We start from the raw sequence: 21,649 nt of genomic DNA, 5'->3' as shown, positions 1-21,649 counted from the left end.
GCCGTAAGACCAAAGCGGCCGCGTCCTCCATGGCTACCGGTCCCTGAGTCAACAGGTTCGGTACCAGAGGTAACGGCAGAGGAGCCTCCAGGAGCATCTGTCGGAGGTCTGCATACCAAGGTCTCCTTGGCCAATCCGGGGCAATGAGGACCACTTCTCCTGCAGCCGAATCCGCAAGAGCAGGCGCCCTATCAAGGGCCATGGGGGAAACACATAAAGAAGACCCGGAGGCCAGGGTTGAGCCAAGGCATCCAACCCCGCCGAGCGAGGATCTCTCCGTCTGCTGAAGAAGCACGGGACTTTGGAATTGGCACTTGTCGTCATTAGATCCATCACGGGCTTGCCCCATTTGGCACAGATCTGCAGGAATACTTCGTCTGCCAGATTCCATTCTGCTGGATCGATCTGATGCCTGCTCAGATAATTGGCCTGCACATTGCTCTGACCTGCAATATGAGCTGCCGACAGACACTGAAGATGCAGCTCGGCCCAGTGGCAAATCAGTTTGGCCTGCGCGGCTAGTGCTCTGCACCTTGTTCCGCCTTGTCGATTTATATAGGCCAACGTTGTCGTGTTGTCCGACATCACTCTGACAGCCAATCCTTCCAGGGTCACTTGAAAGGCCAGAAGCGCCTGAAACACCGCTTTCAACTCTAGGCGGTTGATGGACCACTCCGACTCCTCGGGTGTCCATAGACCCTGGGCATGCTTCCCCTTGCAATGTGCGCCCCAGCCCTTCAGGCTGGCATCCGTTACCACTAGGCACCAAACGGGGAGCGTCAGCGGCATTCCTCGCCGCAGCATGCTGTCCAAGAGCCACCACTCCATGCTGAGTCGGACCGCAGGGAGCCAAGTAAGTCTGCATTGGTAATCCTGAGAAATAGGAGACCATCTCCGGAGTAGGGAATACTGTAGAGGTCTCAGGTGTGCTCTCGCCCATGGCACCACTTCCATCGTGGCTGTCATCGATCCCAGCAGCTGGACAATGTCCCAAGCTCGCGGGCGGGGCATCCTCAGGAGCAGACGGACCTGATTCTGAAGCTTGCACCGCCTTAACTCGGGTAGGAACACATAGCTCGAGACTGTGTCGAACCTGGCCCCCAAATACTCTAGAGATTGAGAAGGGGTCAGGTGACTTTTAGCCATATTGACAACCCAGCCTAGAGATTGCAGTACTGAGACCACTCTGGCTGTAGCTTGTAAGCTCTCTGTTGCAGAGTCTGCTCTGATGAGCCAGTCGTCTAGGTACGGGTGAACCCTGATACCTTCTCGCCTGAGAAAAGCAGCTACTACCACCATTACCTTCGAAAAGGTTCGGGGAGCTGTGGCGAGGCCAAAAGGCAAGGCCCTGAACTGGAAATGTTTTCCCAACACCGCAAACCTCAGAAACTTCTGGTGCGGGGGCCAAATCGGTATGTGCAAGTAAGCTTCTTTCAGGTCTAGAGACGTGAGAAACTCTCCTGGCTGTACCGCCGCAATGACGGAGCGCAGGGATTCCATGTGGAAATGCCGCACTCTCAGGGACTTGTTCACTTTTTTAAAGTCCAGAATAGGGCGAAAGGACCCACCTTTTCGCGGCACCACAAAGTAGATGGAGTATCAGCCACAGCCTTGCTCGGCGGAACGCACCGGGGTCACTGCCCCTAACTGAATCAGATCTTGTAAAGTCTCCTCCACCGCCGCCCGCTTGACGGCAGAACCGCATCGGGACTCCACAAACACGTCTCTTACTGGGGCGTTGAATTCTATTCTGTATCCATCTCTGATCAGGTCCAGAACCCACTGATCTGAGGAAATCTTGGCCCACTCCTCGACAAAGAGGGAAAGCCGTCCTCCGATGACAGGCATCGAGGAGAGGGCCGACGCACCATCATTGAGAGGGTCGCCCCTGAACTCCTGGTCTTGAGCCTCCGGCTGCGGAGCGCTTGTCCGAGCGAAAGGAGTTCCTCTGCTGACCACGGGCACGTGAAGTGAACCCAGCAGAACGCCCCGGGCGGTACCTTCTAGCTTCACGGAAGCGAGGTCTGTACGAGGAGTGGACCGCCTGGCCCTTAGAGGAAGGCCTCTGCCTATCTTCGGGCAAGCGCTGGAGTTTTGGATCACCCAGGCCTTTCACAATTTTCTCCAACTCCTCACCAAATAGGAGAAGTCCTTGAAAAGGCAACTTCACCAACCTTTGCTTAGAGGCCATGTCCGCTGCCCAGTGTCGTAGCCACAGACGACGGCGAGCCGCCACTGCTACTGCCATTTGTTTAGCCGAAGCTCTGACAAGGTCATAAAGGGCATCAGCCAGAAAGGACAAGGCCACCTCCATCCGCGGAGCCACATCCAAGAAGGGCTCCGCTCCATCACCAGGCTGAGCCACTGCCTGTTGCAGCCAAGCTAGGCAGGCTCTAACAGCACAACAGCTGCATGCAGACGCCCGAACAGTGAGACCTGCAATTTCAAAGGACCCTTTCAATGCTGTTTCCAGCCTACGGTCTTGAACATCCTTCAACAGGGAGGGTAGTTCTCTTTGTCATCGCAGTGACTAGGGCATCCACTGTAGGCATTTGAAAACGAGCCATATGTCCCTCACGCAGAGGGTATAACTGCCCCATAGCCCTGGAAACTCTCAAAGGTCCCTCGGGGTCAGCCCACTGAGCCGAAATAAGCTCTAGGATGGAGTCATGCAAAGGGTAGGCCCGAGCAGCTTTCTTGGTACTAGCCATCCTGGGATTACCCAAGGAGGCCATGCCACTGTCAGGATCTTCAATCGAGAGGGCCTGCAGGGTATCTGAAATAAGCGCTGGCAGCTCATCACGGTGGAAAATCCTCACCGCGGAGGGATCATCCAGATCCTGTGGTAAATCCGCACCTGACTCTGGTTCCTCAGACCAAGAACGTCTGTCAGTGTTCTCCGAATCCTCACACCCCGACCACGGGGGGGAAAAAGGTGCACCACAATCTGAAGGGGGATTAACCCTTCTGCGCTTATCTTTAGGCCAAGCATCCAGGAAAAAGGCCTCACTGGGCAGTCCCAGGCCAGAATCCATCGGGGGGGGGGGGGGGGGGGGCAATCAGAGAAGCCTCAGGCGACCCTTGAGGAAGGGCTCTTTTCATCATGTATGCTTTATGCAGCAAAAGCACAAAATCCGGGGAGAAAATTTCACCCTGGGCACCCAAATCCTGTCCGGTGCTAGCCACTCCTGAAATAACCTCATCTCGAGGTGCCCCACCCGGCTCAGGTCTCTCCGTATCCACGGAGGCTGCGCCATGCGGTGTAAGCAAAATGGCGCCCGCTGCCAGCTCAGAGCGGGAAGAAACATCGCTCGCCATGCTCGGGCCGGCTCCTACGCCAGAACAGCATGATTTACAGAGCCCTGCTGCTGATTTACGCTTGCCACAAGTGGAACAGCGCTTTACATTGTCCGCAGCCATCGCCGAAAAACGGCGGTAAAATCCAAAATGGCGGTTTCGCGCCAAAATCGCCCCGATCGCGGGCCCACCCCGGAGGAGTTGGAAAACACTCTTACAGTACCTCAAAGGATCTAGTGTACAACTACGATCCTGCTGAAAATCAGGTCAAAAACCTCTGTTCCAGCGTCTCTGCGTTTAAAAACGCGACTTTTTTTTTTTTTTTTTTAAGCTGTGAGGAAAGCAGAGGTATTGAAGACTCCGGAGGCTCAGATGAGTGGGAAAGGCAGGGAAAGGGCGAACCTATATGCCTGCATCCACTGTTGGTGGGTAAGGACAGGGAAAGCAAGACAATATGTCCACATCCACAGAGGTATGGGTAAGGCAGGGAAAGGGCTAACCTATGTGCCTTTAAAGTGAGGCTGCTATAGCCTCCAACACCCCGGTTAACAACTGGCAAGCCAGGAACCACCTCCCGGCAGATTTTTCTGGAGCTCGAACAAGCTGCAGCCACCCTGCTAGGGGAGATAGAGAATACTGAAGAGGCAGTGGAGCTAGCTGGCCAAGAGGGCACTGTGAAAGTTTGAGTGCTCTCTATCTCTCCTGCTGGTTGATGGACATAACTACTACTACTACTACTATTTAGCATTTCTATAGCGCTACAAGGCATACGCAGCGCTGTACAAACATAGAAGAAAGACAGTCCCTGCTCAAAGAGCTTACAATCTAATAGACAAAAAATAAATAAAGTAAGCAAATCAAATCAATTAATGTGAACGGGAAGGAAGAGAGGAGGGTAGGTGGAGGCGAGTGGTTACAAGTGGTTACGAGTCAAAAGCAATGTTAAAGAGGTGGGTTTTCAGTCTAGATTTAAAGGTGGCCAAGGATGGGGCAAGACGTAGGGGCTCAGGAAGTTTATTCCAGGCGTAGGGTGCAGCGAGACAGAAGGCGCGAAGTCTGGAGTTGGCAGTAGTGGAGAAGGGAACAGATAAGAAGGATTTATCCATGGAGCGGAGTGCACGGGAAGGGGTGTAGGGAAGGACGAGTGTGGAGAGATACTGGGGAGCAGCAGAGTGAATACATTTATAGGTTAGTAGAAGAAGTTTGAACAGGATGCGAAAACGGATAGGGAGCCAGTGAAGGGTCTTGAGGAGGGGGGTAGTATGAGTAAAGCGACCCTGGCCATACGTAATGGCTTCATCTGCTTGATGACAAGGAAATGGAGGTTTTTCTCTTTCCAAAAACAGGGGAAAGCTTGCTGGAATAGCAAGTCACTTCACTCTCTACCCCCCCCCCCCCCCTCTCTTGCCAAGTCAGGTGATTAAACCTGATTGCCCACAATCTCTCTCATTGAGCAAGGTCAGGCCTCAGGGAATACTGCAGACAGAAGTCCTTCCCGGGTCTTTTGTATAAGGCTACTTCAAAAGCAAATGAGATTGACTTTATCTTGTAACAGTGAGGGAAATAACACTTGCAGAAGACTTCTTTCTCTACCTAGAACAATTAGATCAAACACTATATTTCCCTGACAGACAGATCTCTGGAGACAACAGCAATAATTCTATTATGCATTTCCTTGAACACAAGGAGATTATGTTATGACATAAACACAGGGTCTGAGCTGACAGAGAGATGTAACACCTCTAAAGGGAAGCAGTTTTTAACTCTTGTCTTTAGAATAAGAATGACCTGGGCTGTCAGAAGGAAAAGTAATTAACTCTTGCCTCCTCTTTTTAGAATTAGAATAAAAATAAGAATAAAGGGATGGTTCTGAGAAATATACTCTTGTGTGAGAAAAGCTGTAAAGATAAATAGAAGAGATATAATATCCCAAAACATTTAGACAAGAGACCAACTGCATCTTCAAAGGGAATGTAAACAGATGCTATGTATTTTATTGATACTAGAGATCCTGACTGACTGTAAGATGCTAACTAAAGGTGTGAGACAATCCCTCCCCCTTGTGCTCCTTTTTTTGTCTTGAAAGGGAAAAGAAACCCTAAATACTATTTCTCTGCCAGATAGGAGGCGGGTCAGTGTGCAGAGCTCTTGGCCTCTCACCAGAGAACTGAGGGACTGCCCTGATCAACTTTCCATTGTAATTTCCATTTCTATATATGTTCTCATTTCTGTCATATTCTAGACTATTTCTATGACTATTTCTTATTATTTATCCTAAATCTCTGGATAAAGAATAAACTTGTGTTTTTCCCCAAAGGAAGCTTCCTTGGTTCTGTTCTTTGTTTTAAAGGCTTAATCAGCTGTCCGGTTTCTAAGATATAGTTGAGAAGATTGTTTTGCGTGAGTAGTGCTGGCTTAGGTGACGGCTCTGGAGTGCAGCACGAAAGGCGCTAACAATATTTATAATGAAAGTTCTTCCACACTAACTATTTCTGTTATCAGTACCTTGGAAAGAGGGTCTGGCTGATGGAACTTCACTCCAACATGCTACCATTAAACTTCTAGCTTCAGGTAGCATCTTGATATCACCAAGACCATCCAGTACATTTTCATCAGGCCTCTGTCCTTTAGGTATGAGGATCTTAATCCGTTCTGCACATGCACCTAAGGAAAGATGAAGGAAACTAAAGAAAATGTAAGAAAGCCCAGAGATAGACAAGGCAAGCATGGACAGATTGCAAATAGCTTAAAGAGTAAGGGACATACCTGTGTATGGCTCTTGTGCTGCAAGTACAGACCAAATTAAAATTCCGTAACTGCAAGAGATTATGAAGCCATCAATAAGAATAGAAGCAGCTCTCAGGTAAGAAGCTGAACATTATTGAGTGAAACTGTAAAACTGTGTTAGGTGCCAAGGGGGGCCTATGTGGTGCCTATTCTATAAAGAAAAGTGTGCGCTTCAGCGTATGTGCACCTTATTTTGGCATGTACAATTACTCCAGTTTCAGAGCTGCCAAGAAGCACATGTAAATCATATTATTCTATAACTGCAAATATTAATTTGTAAGGCAAAAAATATATATAACTATAAAAGCTTGAGAAAATGTTTTTGCTAGATTGTTAGTGAGGGACTTGCACCTGATTAATTATTAAGAGAAAATTACTTATCAAACACCTCAACTGTCAGGGTGGAGATATTCACACCTTCATTGGCTTCCCATCACTAAGTTCCCGTACTATTATCCAGTAAAAAAAGAGCAGAAAAAAAACTCCCAAAACACTGGGAGATTGCTCCCAAAAAGTCGGTTTCTTACAAAATTCAAAATTTCAGGAAAGTAAGTCCTCTCAAGTAACAATCTCCATATGAAATAGTTCATATATATTCTCAAACGGCTTCAAATGGCTCAAAACACGGCCGCATGACTTATCCTGGGGAAATCACGCTTTGTTTCTGCTCAGCCGCTCCGTTTTCAACTACACTGGCTCCCTATCAAGGACCGTATAACATTTTAAGTCTGTTCACTTACACACAAGATAATCTATGGAGAAGCCCCTGAATACATGCTACACTAATCGATCTGCCCTCTAGGAATGCCCAGAGCTCTGCAAGGCATGTAAAATACAAGACTCTTTATGCTTCGTCCTTCCCCTTCATCAGCACAAAATCCCGGAATGTCCTGCCACGACAGCTTAAGGAGCTCGTCGACCATCAGCAGTTCAAGAAGTCCTTTAAGACCTTCTTATTCGCCAAGGCTTATTTCCCTGGCTACTCCTCTGTTTAACCTCTACCATTTGTTGGCTCTTCACCCCTGTCCTTTGCCCGTGTCATCCCGTGTACCTTCCCCTCCTGTCACATTCTGTTTCTGTGCCATCTCTAGATTGAATTGTATACTCTTGACTTAATGTAAGCCACATTGCGCCTGCTTATGTGGGAAAATGTGGGGTACAAATGCACCAAATAAATAAATATATACAAAAGAGCAAATGCTGACATTGAAAAGCTAAAAAAATTTTTTAAAAACCTGCTTAGCTGACAAAAAAATCAACACCGTGACTCAGTCTAAATAAAGAGGCTGCTTTACTTAAATATATGACTGTTTTGTTGTTTTGTGTCGTTTTCACAATTTGTACTGTTTTATTTATTTATTTTTAATTGCTGTTTGTTTGCCACGGTTGAAGGTTTGACTTTTTTAGACTTTAAGATATCCAGTGTTCCAATTACTTTTTAAATTATTTTTATGCTTTCTAAAATTTTACCCTTGAAGTATAAATGTATGGAAGCTGAGCAGGCATGTCTAAATGCCGACTGTGAATGCAAGTTTTTGTGTACCAGCCTTTGAAGTGCTATGTGTAAGTACCTACTTTTGCACTTCTGGCATGAATGTCTTTTTAAATTAATTTAATTTGTTTGGTTTTTACTTTGTCTGAATATGGGGCTCATTTTCAAAAGAGAAAATCATCCAAAAAGTGTCATAAAGCAGCATTTGGATGAATTTCTTTTTAAAATGTCCAAATCAGTTATTTTCAAAACCTATTTTGCAGACGTTTATCTATGTAATTCATCTGCAGTGCATCCAAATCACAAGGGGGCGTGTTGGGGCAAGATTAGGGTGTGCCTAACACTTGGACATTTTACTGCCATAATGGAACAAAACCAAAACATCTAGGGTAAAAACTTCAACGCTTTGGTCTACACCTGTTTTTCTAATGAATAAAACACAGAAAGATGCCCTAAATGACTAGATAACCACTGTAGGGATTCAGGAATGACCCCCCCCCCCTTACTCCCCCAGTGGTCACTGACCCCCCTCTCACCCCCACCCCACCCCAAAATGTGAATAAAAATAGTACTCAAAAGCCTCTATGGCAGCCTCAGATGTTATAACCAGGTCCATTAGAGCAGCATGCAGGTCCCTGGAGTAGGTGTAGTGATGGGTGCAGTGCACTGTAGACAGGTGGACCCAGGTTCATACCTTCTCCTAACTTGTAACACTTGTGGTGAAAATTGTGAACTCTCTAAAACTCACCGGAAACCCACTGTACCCACATATAGGTGCCCCCCAGAAGGACTATTATAGTGGTGTACAGTTGGGGGTAGAAGCAGACAAAATAGGGGAGCAATGGTGAGATGTGAACCTTGGAGCATTTATATGATGTCCACAGTAGTACCCCGTAGGGTGCCCCCCACTACTCTCCTGGGACGTCTACGGGACCAGTCTGCTAAAAATGCTGGCCCCTCCTACATCCCAATGGCTTCATTTTGTACATTTTTTTTCCTGAAAATGGCCTAAAAAGATAAATGCACAAAGCACAAAACTTAAAAGATGCACAAACACTCACTGCATGGAAACATAATCAATGAAAATAGAAATACGCAATAAGACAAGCGAAAAGGCAATACTACAAAACCAAAATAGGGCCTGCCTACAAAGACACAAAAAAACTATACCAAATCGTAAGCAAACTACTAGACACCACTGTGGTCACCACAACCAACACAGACATCCCACCTGCAGACAAACTTGCCAAATACTTCAATGAAAAAATTGTAAACCTTCGCAATACGATACCTCAGAGCACCACCGACATCAGAAATTTCATTGACTGTTTGGACCCAGTCCACGGCAAATACCCAGCGGACAGATTCTGGACAAGCTTCCTTTCACTCAACGCGGAAGCAGTCAATCAAGCAATTAACAGGTTCGCCAAGACACATTGTAAGTTGGATATCTGCCCTAGTTACCTATTAAAATCCGCTCCCCACCGCTTCACAGTGGACCTCACATCTCACTTAAACTACATGCTTCAACATGGTCTCTTCCCTAAGGAAAACGGCAACATTTTACTCACCCCAATACCAAAAGATACCAAGAAAAAGACAAACGATATCACCAACTACCGCCCAGTAGCATCAATCTCATTGGTAGTCAAACTGACGGAAAGCATGGTAACTAAACAAATAACTGACTACATAAACAAATTCACAATACTGCATGAATCACAATCAGGATTTCGCTCCAACCACAGCACCGAAACCTCTTACTTTGTTCATAACTATATCTTTTGCAATATAATGTAAGCCACATTGAGCCTGCAAATAGGTGGGAAAATGTGGGGTACAAATGTAGCAAATAAATAAATAAAAATACTAATTACTCTCCTAGCCAAATTCAAACAAGTAATTGCAACAGGCAAAAGCGTACTTCTCCTACAATTCGATATGTCTAGCGCGTTCAACATGGAAAATCACAACATACTACTAAGCATACTAGAATACTTCGGGATTGGTGGAAGTGTACTTAGCTGGATCAAGGGTTTCCTAACTAATAGAACATATCAAGTGAAATCAAATTCGAACATATCATCACCATGGAAAGCAGACTGTGGAGTACCTCAAGGATCACCACTATCACTACTCCTTTTCAACCTAATGATGATCCCGCTAGCCAAGTCCTTATCCAATCAAGGCCGTAACCCTTTCATATACGCAGACGATGTCACAATGTCCCTTACAAACATGACCTAACAGAAATCACCAAAGAAATCAAACTCAGCCTGAATATTATGAACTCATGGGCAAACGCATTTCAACTAAAACTAAACACAGAAAAAAAACACAGTCTCATCCTCACATCCCAATATAACACGTACAAACCCACTAATATAACCATCCCAGACTACACCCTCCCTATCTCAGACAGCCTGAAAATTCTTGGGAGTTATAATCAACCGAAACCTCACACTAGAAAGCCAAGTGAAAACTACAATGAAGAAAATGTTCTACTCAATGGGGAAACTCAAACGAGTGAAACCTTTTTTCCTGAGGGAAATATTTTGCAACTTGGTACAATCTATGGTACTAAGCCACCTGGACTACTGCAACGGAATCTATGCAGGATGCAAAGAACAAATCATAAAGAAACTACAAACTGCTCAAAACACAGCAGCCAGCCTTATATTTGGAAAAATCAAGATTTGAAACCATCAAACCCCTACGAGAAAAACTACACTGGCTCCCAATCAAAGAACGAATTGCGTTCAAAATCTGCACCCTGGTTCATAAAATCATCTACGGAGAAGCCCCGGGATACCTGACAGACCTCATAGACCTACCAACCAGAAACACATCGAGATCAACACGAACATACCTAAATCTCCATCACCCAAGCTGCAAAGGTCTCAAATACAAATCAACCTATGCATCCAGCTTCTCCTATATAAGCACACAGCTATGGAACGCAATACCAAACGCCGTGAGAACAAACATATGACCACCTGAACATCCAGAAACTACTACAAACTACCTTGTTCAAAAAGGCATACCCCAACAATCCAACGTAAATGCCTTAACCCAGCACCACAACAAAACCAAAGCTCATATTGGACATAACTTAACTCTTCCTCCTTACGACTCACATAAGAACTAACGTTACCACAACCTCACTTTGTATTTGTTCAAACCGATATTGGCGATCGCCTCTACGGTATTATGTAAGCCACATTGAGCCTGCAAATAGGTGGGAAAATGTGGGATACAAATGTAATAAATAAATAAATAAAAATGCACAAAGCACAAAACTTTGAAATGGAATTTTTGAGGAAAAAAAGGCGTTTTTCTTTTCTCTAAAATGGATACATTTGCTATTCAGATTTGGAACGTTTCACACAAAACGTCCAAAGTCCGGCTTAGACGTCATATCGAAAATGCCCCTCTATTTTTTTTAGATGTTTTACCAGTTTTGGAACATTTTCTTACTATAAGCTATGTGCCCTGTGGGACCCTTATATGTATGTGTCCCTTTTTTTTGCCAATTTTTGAGTTTTAGCATATTTATATAAAATATGATTTTGCTTCATTGTCCCTTTTAAATGCTCTTATTTGAAAGAGCTAAGATGGATTTAGTGTGTGTGCATTAAGATTTTTGCCTTATTATTGACAATCTTTTACACATATATATATGTTTTTAATGACTTTTTAAAAAGTTTTTACAGTTCATTTTTGTTTTTGATTCATATTTGTTGAATATATATTCTCCGAGGACAAGCAGGCTGCTTGTTCTCACTGATGGGTGACGTCCACGGCAGCCCCTCCAATCGGAAACTTCACTAGCAAAGTCCTTTGCTAGCCCTCGCGCGCCCGCGCGCACCGCGCATGCGCGGCCGTCTTCCCGCCCGAAACCGGCTCGAGCCGGCCAGTCTTCTTTTGTCCGCACTCGGTACGGTCGTGTTTTCGCCGTGTCGAGCCCCGGAAAGTCGACCTCGCGCGTCCAATTTGTTTTGAACGTGTTTTTTTCCTTCGGGAAAGCTTTGCCTAGTCGGGAAGTGCTCCGGAAACCCCCCGCCGGGTTTCGTGTAAATCCTCCCCGTACTTCCAGCTTTTTTGCCCCGGTAAGTTTTCTTTCGTCGTCGGGGTAGGCCTCTTTTCGGCCTCGGTCGAGATTTTTCTCCCTCTAAATTTTTGGTGCTTCAAATTTCGCCATTTCGGCTTTTGATTTCGCCGGCGTGATTTTTCCGCCCATGACATCGAAGCCTTCCAGCGGCTTCAAGAAGTGCACCCAGTGCGCCCGGGTTATCTCGCTCACTGATCGACACTCGTCGTGTCTTCAGTGTCTGGGGGCCGAGCACCGCCCTCAGAACTGTAGTCTGTGTTCCCTGCTTCAAAGGCGGACTCAGGTAGCGAGACTAGCCCAGTGGAACGTGTTGTTCTCGGGCTCTTCGTCGGCATCGGCACCGGGATCTTCGAGTGCATCGACGTCGTCAGCGTCCAGACCATCTTCCTCGGCCGCCCCTGCATCGAGTGCATCGAGGCATCGGGCCTCTGCATCGGCGCCGAGACATCGGATAGCTGCATCGACGTCGGTGGTACCAGGACCTCGTCTGCTGATGTCGTCGGACGGTGGTGCATCGGGTGGTGTGCAGGTGAGGGCTGTCCATTCCCCTGCTGGTGGCGGTGAGCCCTCGGGTGGGTCTCCTCCTACCCTGAGGGCTCCTGCGGTACAGCCCCCCCGAGATCGACCTTCTTCAGTCTCGGCCCCGAGGAAGCGACGGATGGATTCGACGTCCTCCTCGTCGGTGCCGGGGAGCTCCGGTGACATGCTTCGGAAGAAATCGAAGAAGCATCGACACCGGTCTCCTCCCCGTGTCGGCACCGAGAGCTCTGGGTCGCCGAGGGATTCGGCACCCAGCAGGCATCGGCACCGAGAGGACCGCTCACCCTCTGTTCAGGAGGTGTCGATGCGCTCCGCTCTGGACAGCCCGGAACAGCCTCCACGCCCGGAACAGGTACTGACGTCGACGCCTGCATCGACCTCTCAGCCTTTCTCTGCAGCCGCTCTAAACGAGAGCCTCCGGGCCGTTCTCCCAGAGATTCTGGGAGAGCTGTTGCGCCCTACCCCTCCGGTACCGGCGGTGCTTGCGCCTCCGGTACCGTCGAGCGTGGCGCCGGCTGGCCCATCGCCCAGGTTGAGGTCCCCGACGTCGGTACCGCGTGCGGTGCCGACCGCGGCCACCTCCCAGGAAGGCTCCCCGACTACGTCGGCGGAGGGAGCTTCGCCGATGCGGGCGAGGGAGTCTACCTCTCGACGCCCCCATCGTGGACGGGGTTCCACGGAGTCGAGTAGGGCGAGGTTGCAGACACAGGTCCGTGAACTTGTGTCTGACACCGAGGGTGAGGCCTCGTGGGAGGAAGAGGAAGATCCCAGATATTTCTCTGACGAGGAGTCTGAGGGTCTTCCGTCTGATCCCACTCCCTCTCCTGAGAGACAGCTTTCTCCTCCCGAGAGTCTGTCTTTTGCCTCCTTTGTCCGGGAGATGTCTACGGCCATCCCCTTCCCGGTGGTTGTGGAGGACGAGCCCAGGGCTGAAATGTTTGAGCTCCTGGACTATCCTTCTCCACCTAAGGAAGCGTCCACTGTTCCCTTGCACCATGTCCTGAAGAAGACATTGCTTGCGAACTGGACCAAGCCATTAACTAATCCCCACATTCCCAAGAAGATCGAGTCCCAGTACCGGATCCATGGGGACCCAGAGCTGATGCGCACTCAGTTGCCTCATGACTCTGGAGTTGTGGATTTGGCCCTAAAGAAGGCTAAGAGTTCTAGGGAACATGCTTCGGCGCCCCCGGGCAAGGACGCTAGAACCTTAGACTCCTTTGGGAGGAAGGCCTACCATTCCTCTATGCTCGTGTCCAAGATCCAGTCTTACCAGCTCTACACGAGCATACACATGCGGAATAATGTGCGGCAGTTGGCGGGCTTGGTTGATGCTCTTCCCCCTGAGCAAGCCAAGCCTTTTCAGGAGGTGGTCAGGCAGCTGAAGGCGTGCAGAAAATTCCTGGCCAGAGGAGTTTATGACACTTTTGATGTTGCGTCCAGGGCCGCTGCGCAAGGTGTGGTGATGCGCAGGCTCTCATGGCTGCGTGCCGCCGACCTGGAGAATAGATTCCAGCAGCGGATTGCGGACTCGCCTTGCCGTGCGGATAACATTTTTGGCGAAAAAGTCGAGCAGGTGGTAGAGTCTCTCCACCAGCGGGACACCGCATTCGACAAGTTCGCCCGCCGGCAGCCTTCAGCTTCTACCTCTACAGGTAGACGATTTTTCGGGGGAAGGAAGACTGTTCCCTATACTTCTGGCAAGCGTAGGTACAATCCTCCTTCCCGACAGCCTGCGGCCCAGGCTAAGCCCCAGCGCGCTCGCTCTCGTCAGCAGCGTGCGACTCAGCAAGGCCCCGCGGCTCCCCAGCAAAAGCAAGGGGCGAGCTTTTGACTGGCTCCAGCAGAGCATAGCCGACACCCAAGTGTCAGTGCCGGGCGACCTGCCAGTCGGAGGGAGGTTGAAAGCTTTTCACCAAAGGTGGCCTCTCATAACCTCCGATCAGTGGGTTCTCCAAATAGTCCGGCAAGGATACACCCTCAATTTGGCTTCAAAACCTCCAAATTGTCCACCGGGAGCTCAGTCCTACAGCTTCCAGCACAAGCAGGTACTTGCAGAGGAACTCTCCGCCCTTCTCAGCGCCAATGCGGTCGAGCCCGTGCCATCCGGGCAAGAAGGGCTGGGATTCTATTCCAGGTACTTCCTTGTGGAAAAGAAAACAGGGGGGATGCGTCCCATCCTAGACCTAAGGGCCCTGAACAAATATCTCGTAAAAGAAAAGTTCAGGATGCTTTCCCTGGGCACCCTTCTCCCCATGATTCAGCAAAACGATTGGCTATGCTCTCTGGACTTGAAGGATGCCTACACACACATCCCGATACTGCCAGCTCACAGACAGTATCTGCGATTTCAGCTGGGCACACGCCACTTCCAGTACTGTGTGCTACCCTTTGGGCTCGCCTCTGCGCCCAGGGTGTTCACAAAGTGCCTAGCTGTGGTAGCAGCGGCGCTTCGCAGGCTGGGGGTGCACGTGTTCCCATATCTCGACGATTGGCTGGTGAAGAACACATCCGAGGCAGGAGCCCTGCAGTCCATGCAGATGACTATTCGCCTCCTGGAGCTACTGGGGTTTGTGATAAATTACCCAAAGTCCCATCTTCTCCCAGTGCAGAAACTCAAATTCATCGGAGCCCTGCTGGATTCTCGGACGGCTCGCGCCTATCTCCCAGAGGCGAGGGCCAACAACTTGTTGTCCCTCGTCTCGCGGGTGCGAGCGTCCCAGCAGATCACAGCTCGGCAGATGTTGAGATTGCTGGGCCACATGGCCTCCACAGTTCATGTGACTCCCATGGCCCGCCTTCACATGAGATCTGCTCAATGGACCCTAGCCTCCCAGTGGTATCAGGCCGCCGGGGGTCTAGAGGACGTGATCCACCTGTCCACGAGTTTTCTCGAATCCCTGTATTGGTGGACGATTTGCTCCAATTTGACTCTGGGACGTCCCTTCCAAATTCCTCAGCCACAAAAAGTGCTGACCACGGATGCGTCTCTCCTGGGATGGGGAGCTCATGTCGATGGGCTTCACACCCAAGGAAGGTGGTCCCTCCAAGAAAGCGATCTACAGATCAATCTTCTGGAGTTGCGAGCGATCTGGAACGCTCTGAAGGCTTTCAGAGATCGGCTGTCCCACCAAATTATCCAAATTCAGACAGACAATCAGGTTGCCATGTACTATGTCAACAAGCAGGGGGGCACCGGATCTCGCCCCCTGTGTCAGGAAGCCGTCAGCATGTGGCTCTGGGCTCGCCGTCAAGGCATGGTGCTCAAAGCCACATATCTGGCAGGCGTAAACAACAGTCTGGCCGACAGGTTGAGCAGGATTATGCAACCTCACGAGTGGTCGCTCAATTCCCGTGTGGTGCGACAGATCTTCCAGGCGTGGGGCACCCCCCTGGTGGATCTCTTCGCATCTCAAGTGAACCACAAGGTCCCTCAGTTCTGTTCCAGGCTTCAGGCCCACGGCAGACTGGCGTCGGATGCCTTCCTCCTGGATTGGGGGGAAGGTCTGCTGTATGCTTATCCTCCCATTCCTCTGGTGGGGAAGACTTTGTTGAAACTCAAGCAAGACCGAGGCACCATGATTCTGATTGCTCCCTTTTGGCCGCGTCAGATCTGGTTCCCTCTTCTTCTGGAGTTATCCTCCGAAGAACCGTGGAGATTGGAGTGTTTTCCGACCCTCATCACGCAGGACGAAGGGGCTCTTCTGCATCCCAACCTCCAGTCCCTGGCTCTCACGGCCTGGATGTTGAGGGCGTAGACTTTGCCTCTTTGGGTCTGCCAGAGGGTGTCTCCCGCATCTTGCTTGCTTCCAGGAAAGACTCCACTAAGAGAAGTTACTTCTTTCATTGGAGGAGGTTTGCCGTCTGGTGTGACAGCAAGGCCCTAGATCCTCGCTCTTGTCCTACACAGACCCTGCTTGAATACCTTCTCCACTTGTCTGAGTCTGGTCTGAAGACCAACTCCGTAAGGGTTCACCTTAGTGCAATCAGTGCATACCATTACCAAGTGGAAGGTAAGCCGATCTCAGGACAGCCTTTAGTTGTTCGCTTCATGAGAGGTTTGCTTTTGTCAAAGCCCCCTGTCAAGCCTCCTACAGTGTCATGGGATCTCAATGTCGTTCTCACCCAGCTGATGAAACCTCCTTTCGAGCCACTGAATTCCTGCCATCCGAAGTACTTGACCTGGAAGGTCATTTTCTTGGTGGCAGTTACTTCGGCTCGTAGAGTCAGTGAGCTTCAGGCCCTGGTAGCCCAGGCCCCTTACACCAAATTTCATCACAACAGAGTAGTCCTCCGCACTCACCCTAAGTTTCTGCCAAAGGTCGTGTCGGAGTTCCATCTGAACCAGTCAATTGTCTTGCCAACATTCTTTCCCCGTCCTCATTCCTGCCCTGCTGAACGTCAGCTGCACACATTGGACTGCAAGAGAGCATTGGCCTTCTATCTGGAGCGGACACAGCCCCACAGACAGTCCGCCCAACTGTTTGTTTCTTTTGATCCCAACAAGAGGGGAGTGGCTGTAGGGAAACGCACCATATCCAATTGGCTAGCAGATTGCATTTCCTTCACTTACGCCCAGGCTGGGCTGGCTCTTGAGGGTCATGTCACGGCTCATAATGTTAGAGCCATGGCTGCGTCGGTAGCCCACTTGAAGTCAGCCACCATGGAGGAAATTTGCAAAGCTGCGACGTGGTCATCTGTCCACACATTCACATCTCATTACTGCCTGCAGCAGGATACCCGACGCGACAGTCGGTTCGGGCAGTCAGTTCTTCAGAACCTGTTTGGGCTTTAGGATCCAACTCCACCCCCCGAGGGCCCTGTTTGTTCTGTTCCAGGCTACACTCTCAGTTAGTTGGTAAATTTTTTAGGTCAATCTCAGTTATGTCCTCGCCGTTGCGAGGCCCAATTGACCAATGTTGTTGTTTTGAGTGAGCCTGGGGGCTAGGGATACCCCATCAGTGAGAACAAGCAGCCTGCTTGTCCTCGGAGAAAGCGAATGCTACATACCTGTAGAAGGTATTCTCCGAGGACAGCAGGCTGATTGTTCTCACAAACCCGCCCGCCTCCCCTTTGGAGTTGTGTCTTCCCTTGAAGTGTATTGTCTTGCTACATACTGGACTGGCCGGCTCGAGCCGGTTTCGGGCGGGAAGACGGCCGCGCATGCGCGGTGCGCGCGGGCGCGCGAGGGCTAGCAAAGGACTTTGCTAGTGAAGTTTCCGATTGGAGGGGCTGCCGTGGACGTCACCCATCAGTGAGAACAATCAGCCTGCTGTCCTCGGAGAATACCTTCTACAGGTATGTAGCATTCGCTTTTTTTATTTTTACTTCGCTATTTATTGTGGTAGTTGTAGCCCCTCTAGGAGGCGAAACGCCGTGCACTGCGTGTATTTGATTGACTGGAATAAAGTGTGTTCAACATTAGAGGACATTTCTTCTGCTCTTTGTGAACTACTTTGCCCAAACTCTGTGTGCACCCACCTGAAAACTACATGTCATCACGTTTAGGTAACAGGTTACAGAATAGAATGTAGTCATAATATTGACATTTACATGCATATGCATCAGTACTGTGGTCATGTGTGTGTGTTCCTGGTAACTAAAAATATGTATGCCATTACAGAATTGCCATCCATATGCCAGAATTAACAACCTGCTTACTCCACACAGTATAGTTTTAGATAAAGAACACTTTGAGGTGGTAGATACCAGAGCTTTAAATCTAGAGAATATCCTCTGTCATCATAGATGTAGGAGAACTTATGAATCCGAATCTAAAGGAAAGGGATAAAAAAGGCAAAGCTGGGACTCAACAGTAAATGAAAACTCTTATAGAATGAAATCTATGCAACCAATGTGTATCATGAGCACATCAGTGGTAATTCTATAAAGGTTGCCTAAAGTTAGGAGCTAAAATGTTAGTCATCAACCCGTAATTCTATAAAAGTTGCCAAAAATTGCACATGCAAATTAGGGTGTGTGACCAATTTGTGTGTGCAATTTAATTGCATAATGAGTTGGTGCCACAATTAGATTTTTAACAAGAAATTACTGGCCCTAATTAGATTTAATTGGAACTTACGTGTGTACATTTAGGTGCGGAATCCATGCCTAAATTTTACATGCAATAAAAAGGGGCACGGAAATGGGAGGGGCATTCCTAGCAATTATGCGTGTTTTTATAGAATACAGGGATACGTGCCCAATTTAGGTGTGTACATTTGTACCATGTTTCAGTTGGTGCAAATGGCCATGCCTAAAGTTAAGCATGAGTCCTGGGCGTAAGTGGTATTCCATAAACCACACCTAACTTTAAGTGTGGCTTTTAGAATAGCGCTTTTTTTCGGCATCATATTGTGACAAGGCAAGCCCCAGAGATTCCCCAGTGAAGCAATTGAGCCCAGAACTACGGGTCCCAGAAGTCCTTGCAAGAATGAGGAGAGTAGTCCTAAAAAGATGGAATGGATTTCCAGTCCCAGCAGGGGGAGCAATGGCTCAAGGCAGGGTGAGCCTGTTACTCCCTTCCCCACTAGAGGGCGAGGGGGGGCTCAGTTCCCCTGGCTTCGCCATCAGTATATAATTCCCCCCAGCTATGAGAAGGGGAGAGCAGATTTCCTGGAGGCTCTGTCACCAGGGAGAAGGAGAGATGAAGGAAGAGAAAGATTCCATGGAGTTTGTGGAGGAAGGACCACTGAGATACATACATTAGATTATCTCCCCATGTACTATGCAACAGATACAATAGAAGTCATAGAAAAACCTGAAAGTATTAGTATGATCCACCTGAAATTGCTATTACCCGTATACCTATACTTCGTGAGATTTTGTAGATGAACTCATGGTTTTGTCCCATTTACGCCTCAAGAGGGGTAATATCAAGATTAAGGCCCAAGGGGTTGGGTAATATAAAGGGAATTCCATATGCCCAGAAATATACCACCTACGAATGAAGTTTTCTGTCTGGCATAATATCTACTAGCAATCCAAATTGTACCAGTTGATCTTAAGACTCAGATAATTTTATGGCCTCATAGAATACCTTCTGGAATGGATGGTACCACGGTATGTTAACCCTGGTGTCACCCTATGGGATAGGGTGAAGAGGGGAATGTTAATATATGGCCTGGCTTTAGATCTGCCACTGGAATAGTGATAGGTAAAGCTATGCAGCCTAGAACAACTGAAAGAGTACTGACTAGGCCAAACAACAAGAAAGTGATTTAATATTTGAGAATCTGCAAAAAGCAGGTCTGAACAATGAGTCCTGACACAAACTGGTACAACTGTCACTTTAAATCAGATGAACAAAATGGAGTCTATTAGTTTTGTATAAAAGGCTACAGAGGTTATACAGAGTTCTTAAGATGGTGTGAAAAGTATTGCGACACAGACAGATGTGGAACTGTTATCTCAACGCTTCCCAAAACATGCTGATAAGACTGTGTGGGAAAGTATCATCTCAGAAATTGAGAGCTAGGTATCTCACCATAGACTTCTATGGAGAGATTTGTGTATAAAAGAGGGGACAAATTGCCATAGCTTTGGACTCCTCCCCAACGCTTCTGTCAGACGGCGAAGCTCTGTCCGGTTGTACCCAGAATCTGTCTGCTGAATGTACCTGATTAAAGTCTGATGTACAAATAAAATCCTTATTCCAAATGATGATTTGTGGGCTTAACTTAATGATGAAAGGCTGTAAGTATAAATGCTTTTGTTGCATCCAGCAGCTATCTCTCACTGCATTGTATAACTTGTAATCTGGTTCCAGTTTGTCATAAGGCTGGTACCTTTTCCTTAGCTCTAGTGTCTCTCTCAGTGGCAATTCCTCTTAGAACTTCACAACCCCCTGATTACCCCAGTACTAGTGCTATTTAGGGATGGAGTCAGATTAAGGTCACCCTAGCCTTCTTGGGGGGGCTTGGGACCCCTAATTTCTCAACACCTGCCACTAGAGCTGCCTAAGGGAGAGGAGCCAGCTACCATGGAGTGGGAGAATTCAAAGGTTGCCCTGCCCAGCACTTGAAGGCAATGGAGGAGGCCACACTGGATGTGGTGCTGAGAGGTGGGAGAAACTGCTAACCCTGCTCCTTACAGGGTTCCCTCTGTGCTGTGAAAAGGCAGGTGATTTGTGGTATTGCTTTGATGTGCAAAGATTGTCCATGAAGAATTGTTCTGAACTGTTGTGCTATATTGGAAGTATGCTGAACTCTTACTAAACCCTTCTGAAGGAGGGGGGAAGGGAAAGCTAATGCCCTAATAGAAGACCCGAGGTCTTGAGGAGCTGAGTGTTTGCTGAGGGATTTTGGGACCGAGACTGTACCTTTTTTTCTTTTGAAGATTATCTTATGAGGACTGTACCTTTTTCTTTTGAAGACTACATTAAGAGGGCTGTACCTTTTGTTATGAAGAATTAATTATGATTTTTGGTATGAAATTGCCTTGACAATAAAATACTTTGGCCCTGAGTCCCAGTATCAGCAGTATTCTGTCCAGGAACCCTGGGAGCCCTGTAGGCTTGCTGGCTCCACCCAAGAGGAGGAAGCAGACCCCCCCTTTACATTATACAGAATTCACTCCAAGTGTAAATTACATATCAATAATTATGTGTGTAATTGTCATTACAGAATACTAGCATTAAGTCTACATTTATACACTTAACTTTAGTCATTAGCACTTACACAGGAAACAAAGGCTGATGTTAATGCTCACACATAACAGATGGTATACGATAACCTTAGCATGCAAGCTGTGCGTGCCCCTGACCTGCCCATGCCCTTCCCATGGCCACACCTCCCTAGAAGTTACCACTAAAAGAATTACACGCTAAAGTTATAGAATACTAACTAAGTGCATTTATAAGTGTAGCTGAAAATTTGTGCCACTTACCGTGTTTCCCCGAAAATAAGACACTGTCTTATATTAATTTTTGCTCCCCAAGACCCGCTAGGTCTTATTTTCAGGGGAGGCCTTATTTTTCGGGGAAACATCGGGTCGCCCCCCCCCCTCGATCGGCGGCTCCCCCCGCCCTCAGTCGCTCCCGGAACTAACCTCTTAAACGTAACGTAACGTCAGGCGAGGGCGGGACACGGAAGGAAGGAGTGGCCTGCCCTGCTGCTTGTGGCGAGTGCGAAGGTGAAAGGAAGCGTTTAAGAGGTTAGTTCCGGGAGCGACTGAGGGCGGGGGGAGCCGCCGATCTCGGGTGGGGGGGTGACCCTGATATTTCCCCGAAAATAAGGCCTCCCCTGCTAGGTCTTATTTTCGGGGGAGGTCTTATATTTTCAAATTGCAGCAAGACCTCTACTAGATCTTATTTTTGGAGGATGACCTATTTTCGGGGAAACACGGTAGCAGCTAATTTTTCAATTAAGTTATTGTGCAACTCTAGGTATTATACTGAATATACCTGAATGTAACTTTTTAAT

General features: G+C 48.1%; 1 protein-coding gene across 4 annotated transcripts in view; it reads right to left on the bottom strand.

Annotated features, from left to right (window-relative positions):
• The window catches only part of LOC115457860 (receptor-interacting serine/threonine-protein kinase 3-like), a 117,250-nt gene that overhangs the window by 16,534 nt on the left and 79,067 nt on the right, over positions 1-21,649 (bottom strand). For 2 of the 4 annotated variants that reach the window (XM_030187519.1, XM_030187522.1), the window contains exons 4-5: positions 6,064-6,113; positions 5,803-5,961 (exon numbers count right to left, since the gene is read on the bottom strand). In XM_030187519.1, coding sequence (XP_030043379.1) covers positions 5,803-5,961; positions 6,064-6,113 — 209 coding nt within the window. Of the gene's footprint in view, positions 1-5,802; positions 5,982-6,063; positions 6,114-21,649 lie in introns of all 4 variants that reach the window. The other 2 variants (XM_030187521.1, XM_030187520.1) reach the window with 2 other exon arrangements.

Source organism: Microcaecilia unicolor, chromosome 14 (assembly GCF_901765095.1).
Source record: "Microcaecilia unicolor chromosome 14, aMicUni1.1, whole genome shotgun sequence".
Lineage (NCBI taxonomy): Eukaryota > Metazoa > Chordata > Amphibia > Gymnophiona > Siphonopidae > Microcaecilia > Microcaecilia unicolor.
This window is presented reverse-complemented; position numbering and strand designations above follow the sequence as displayed.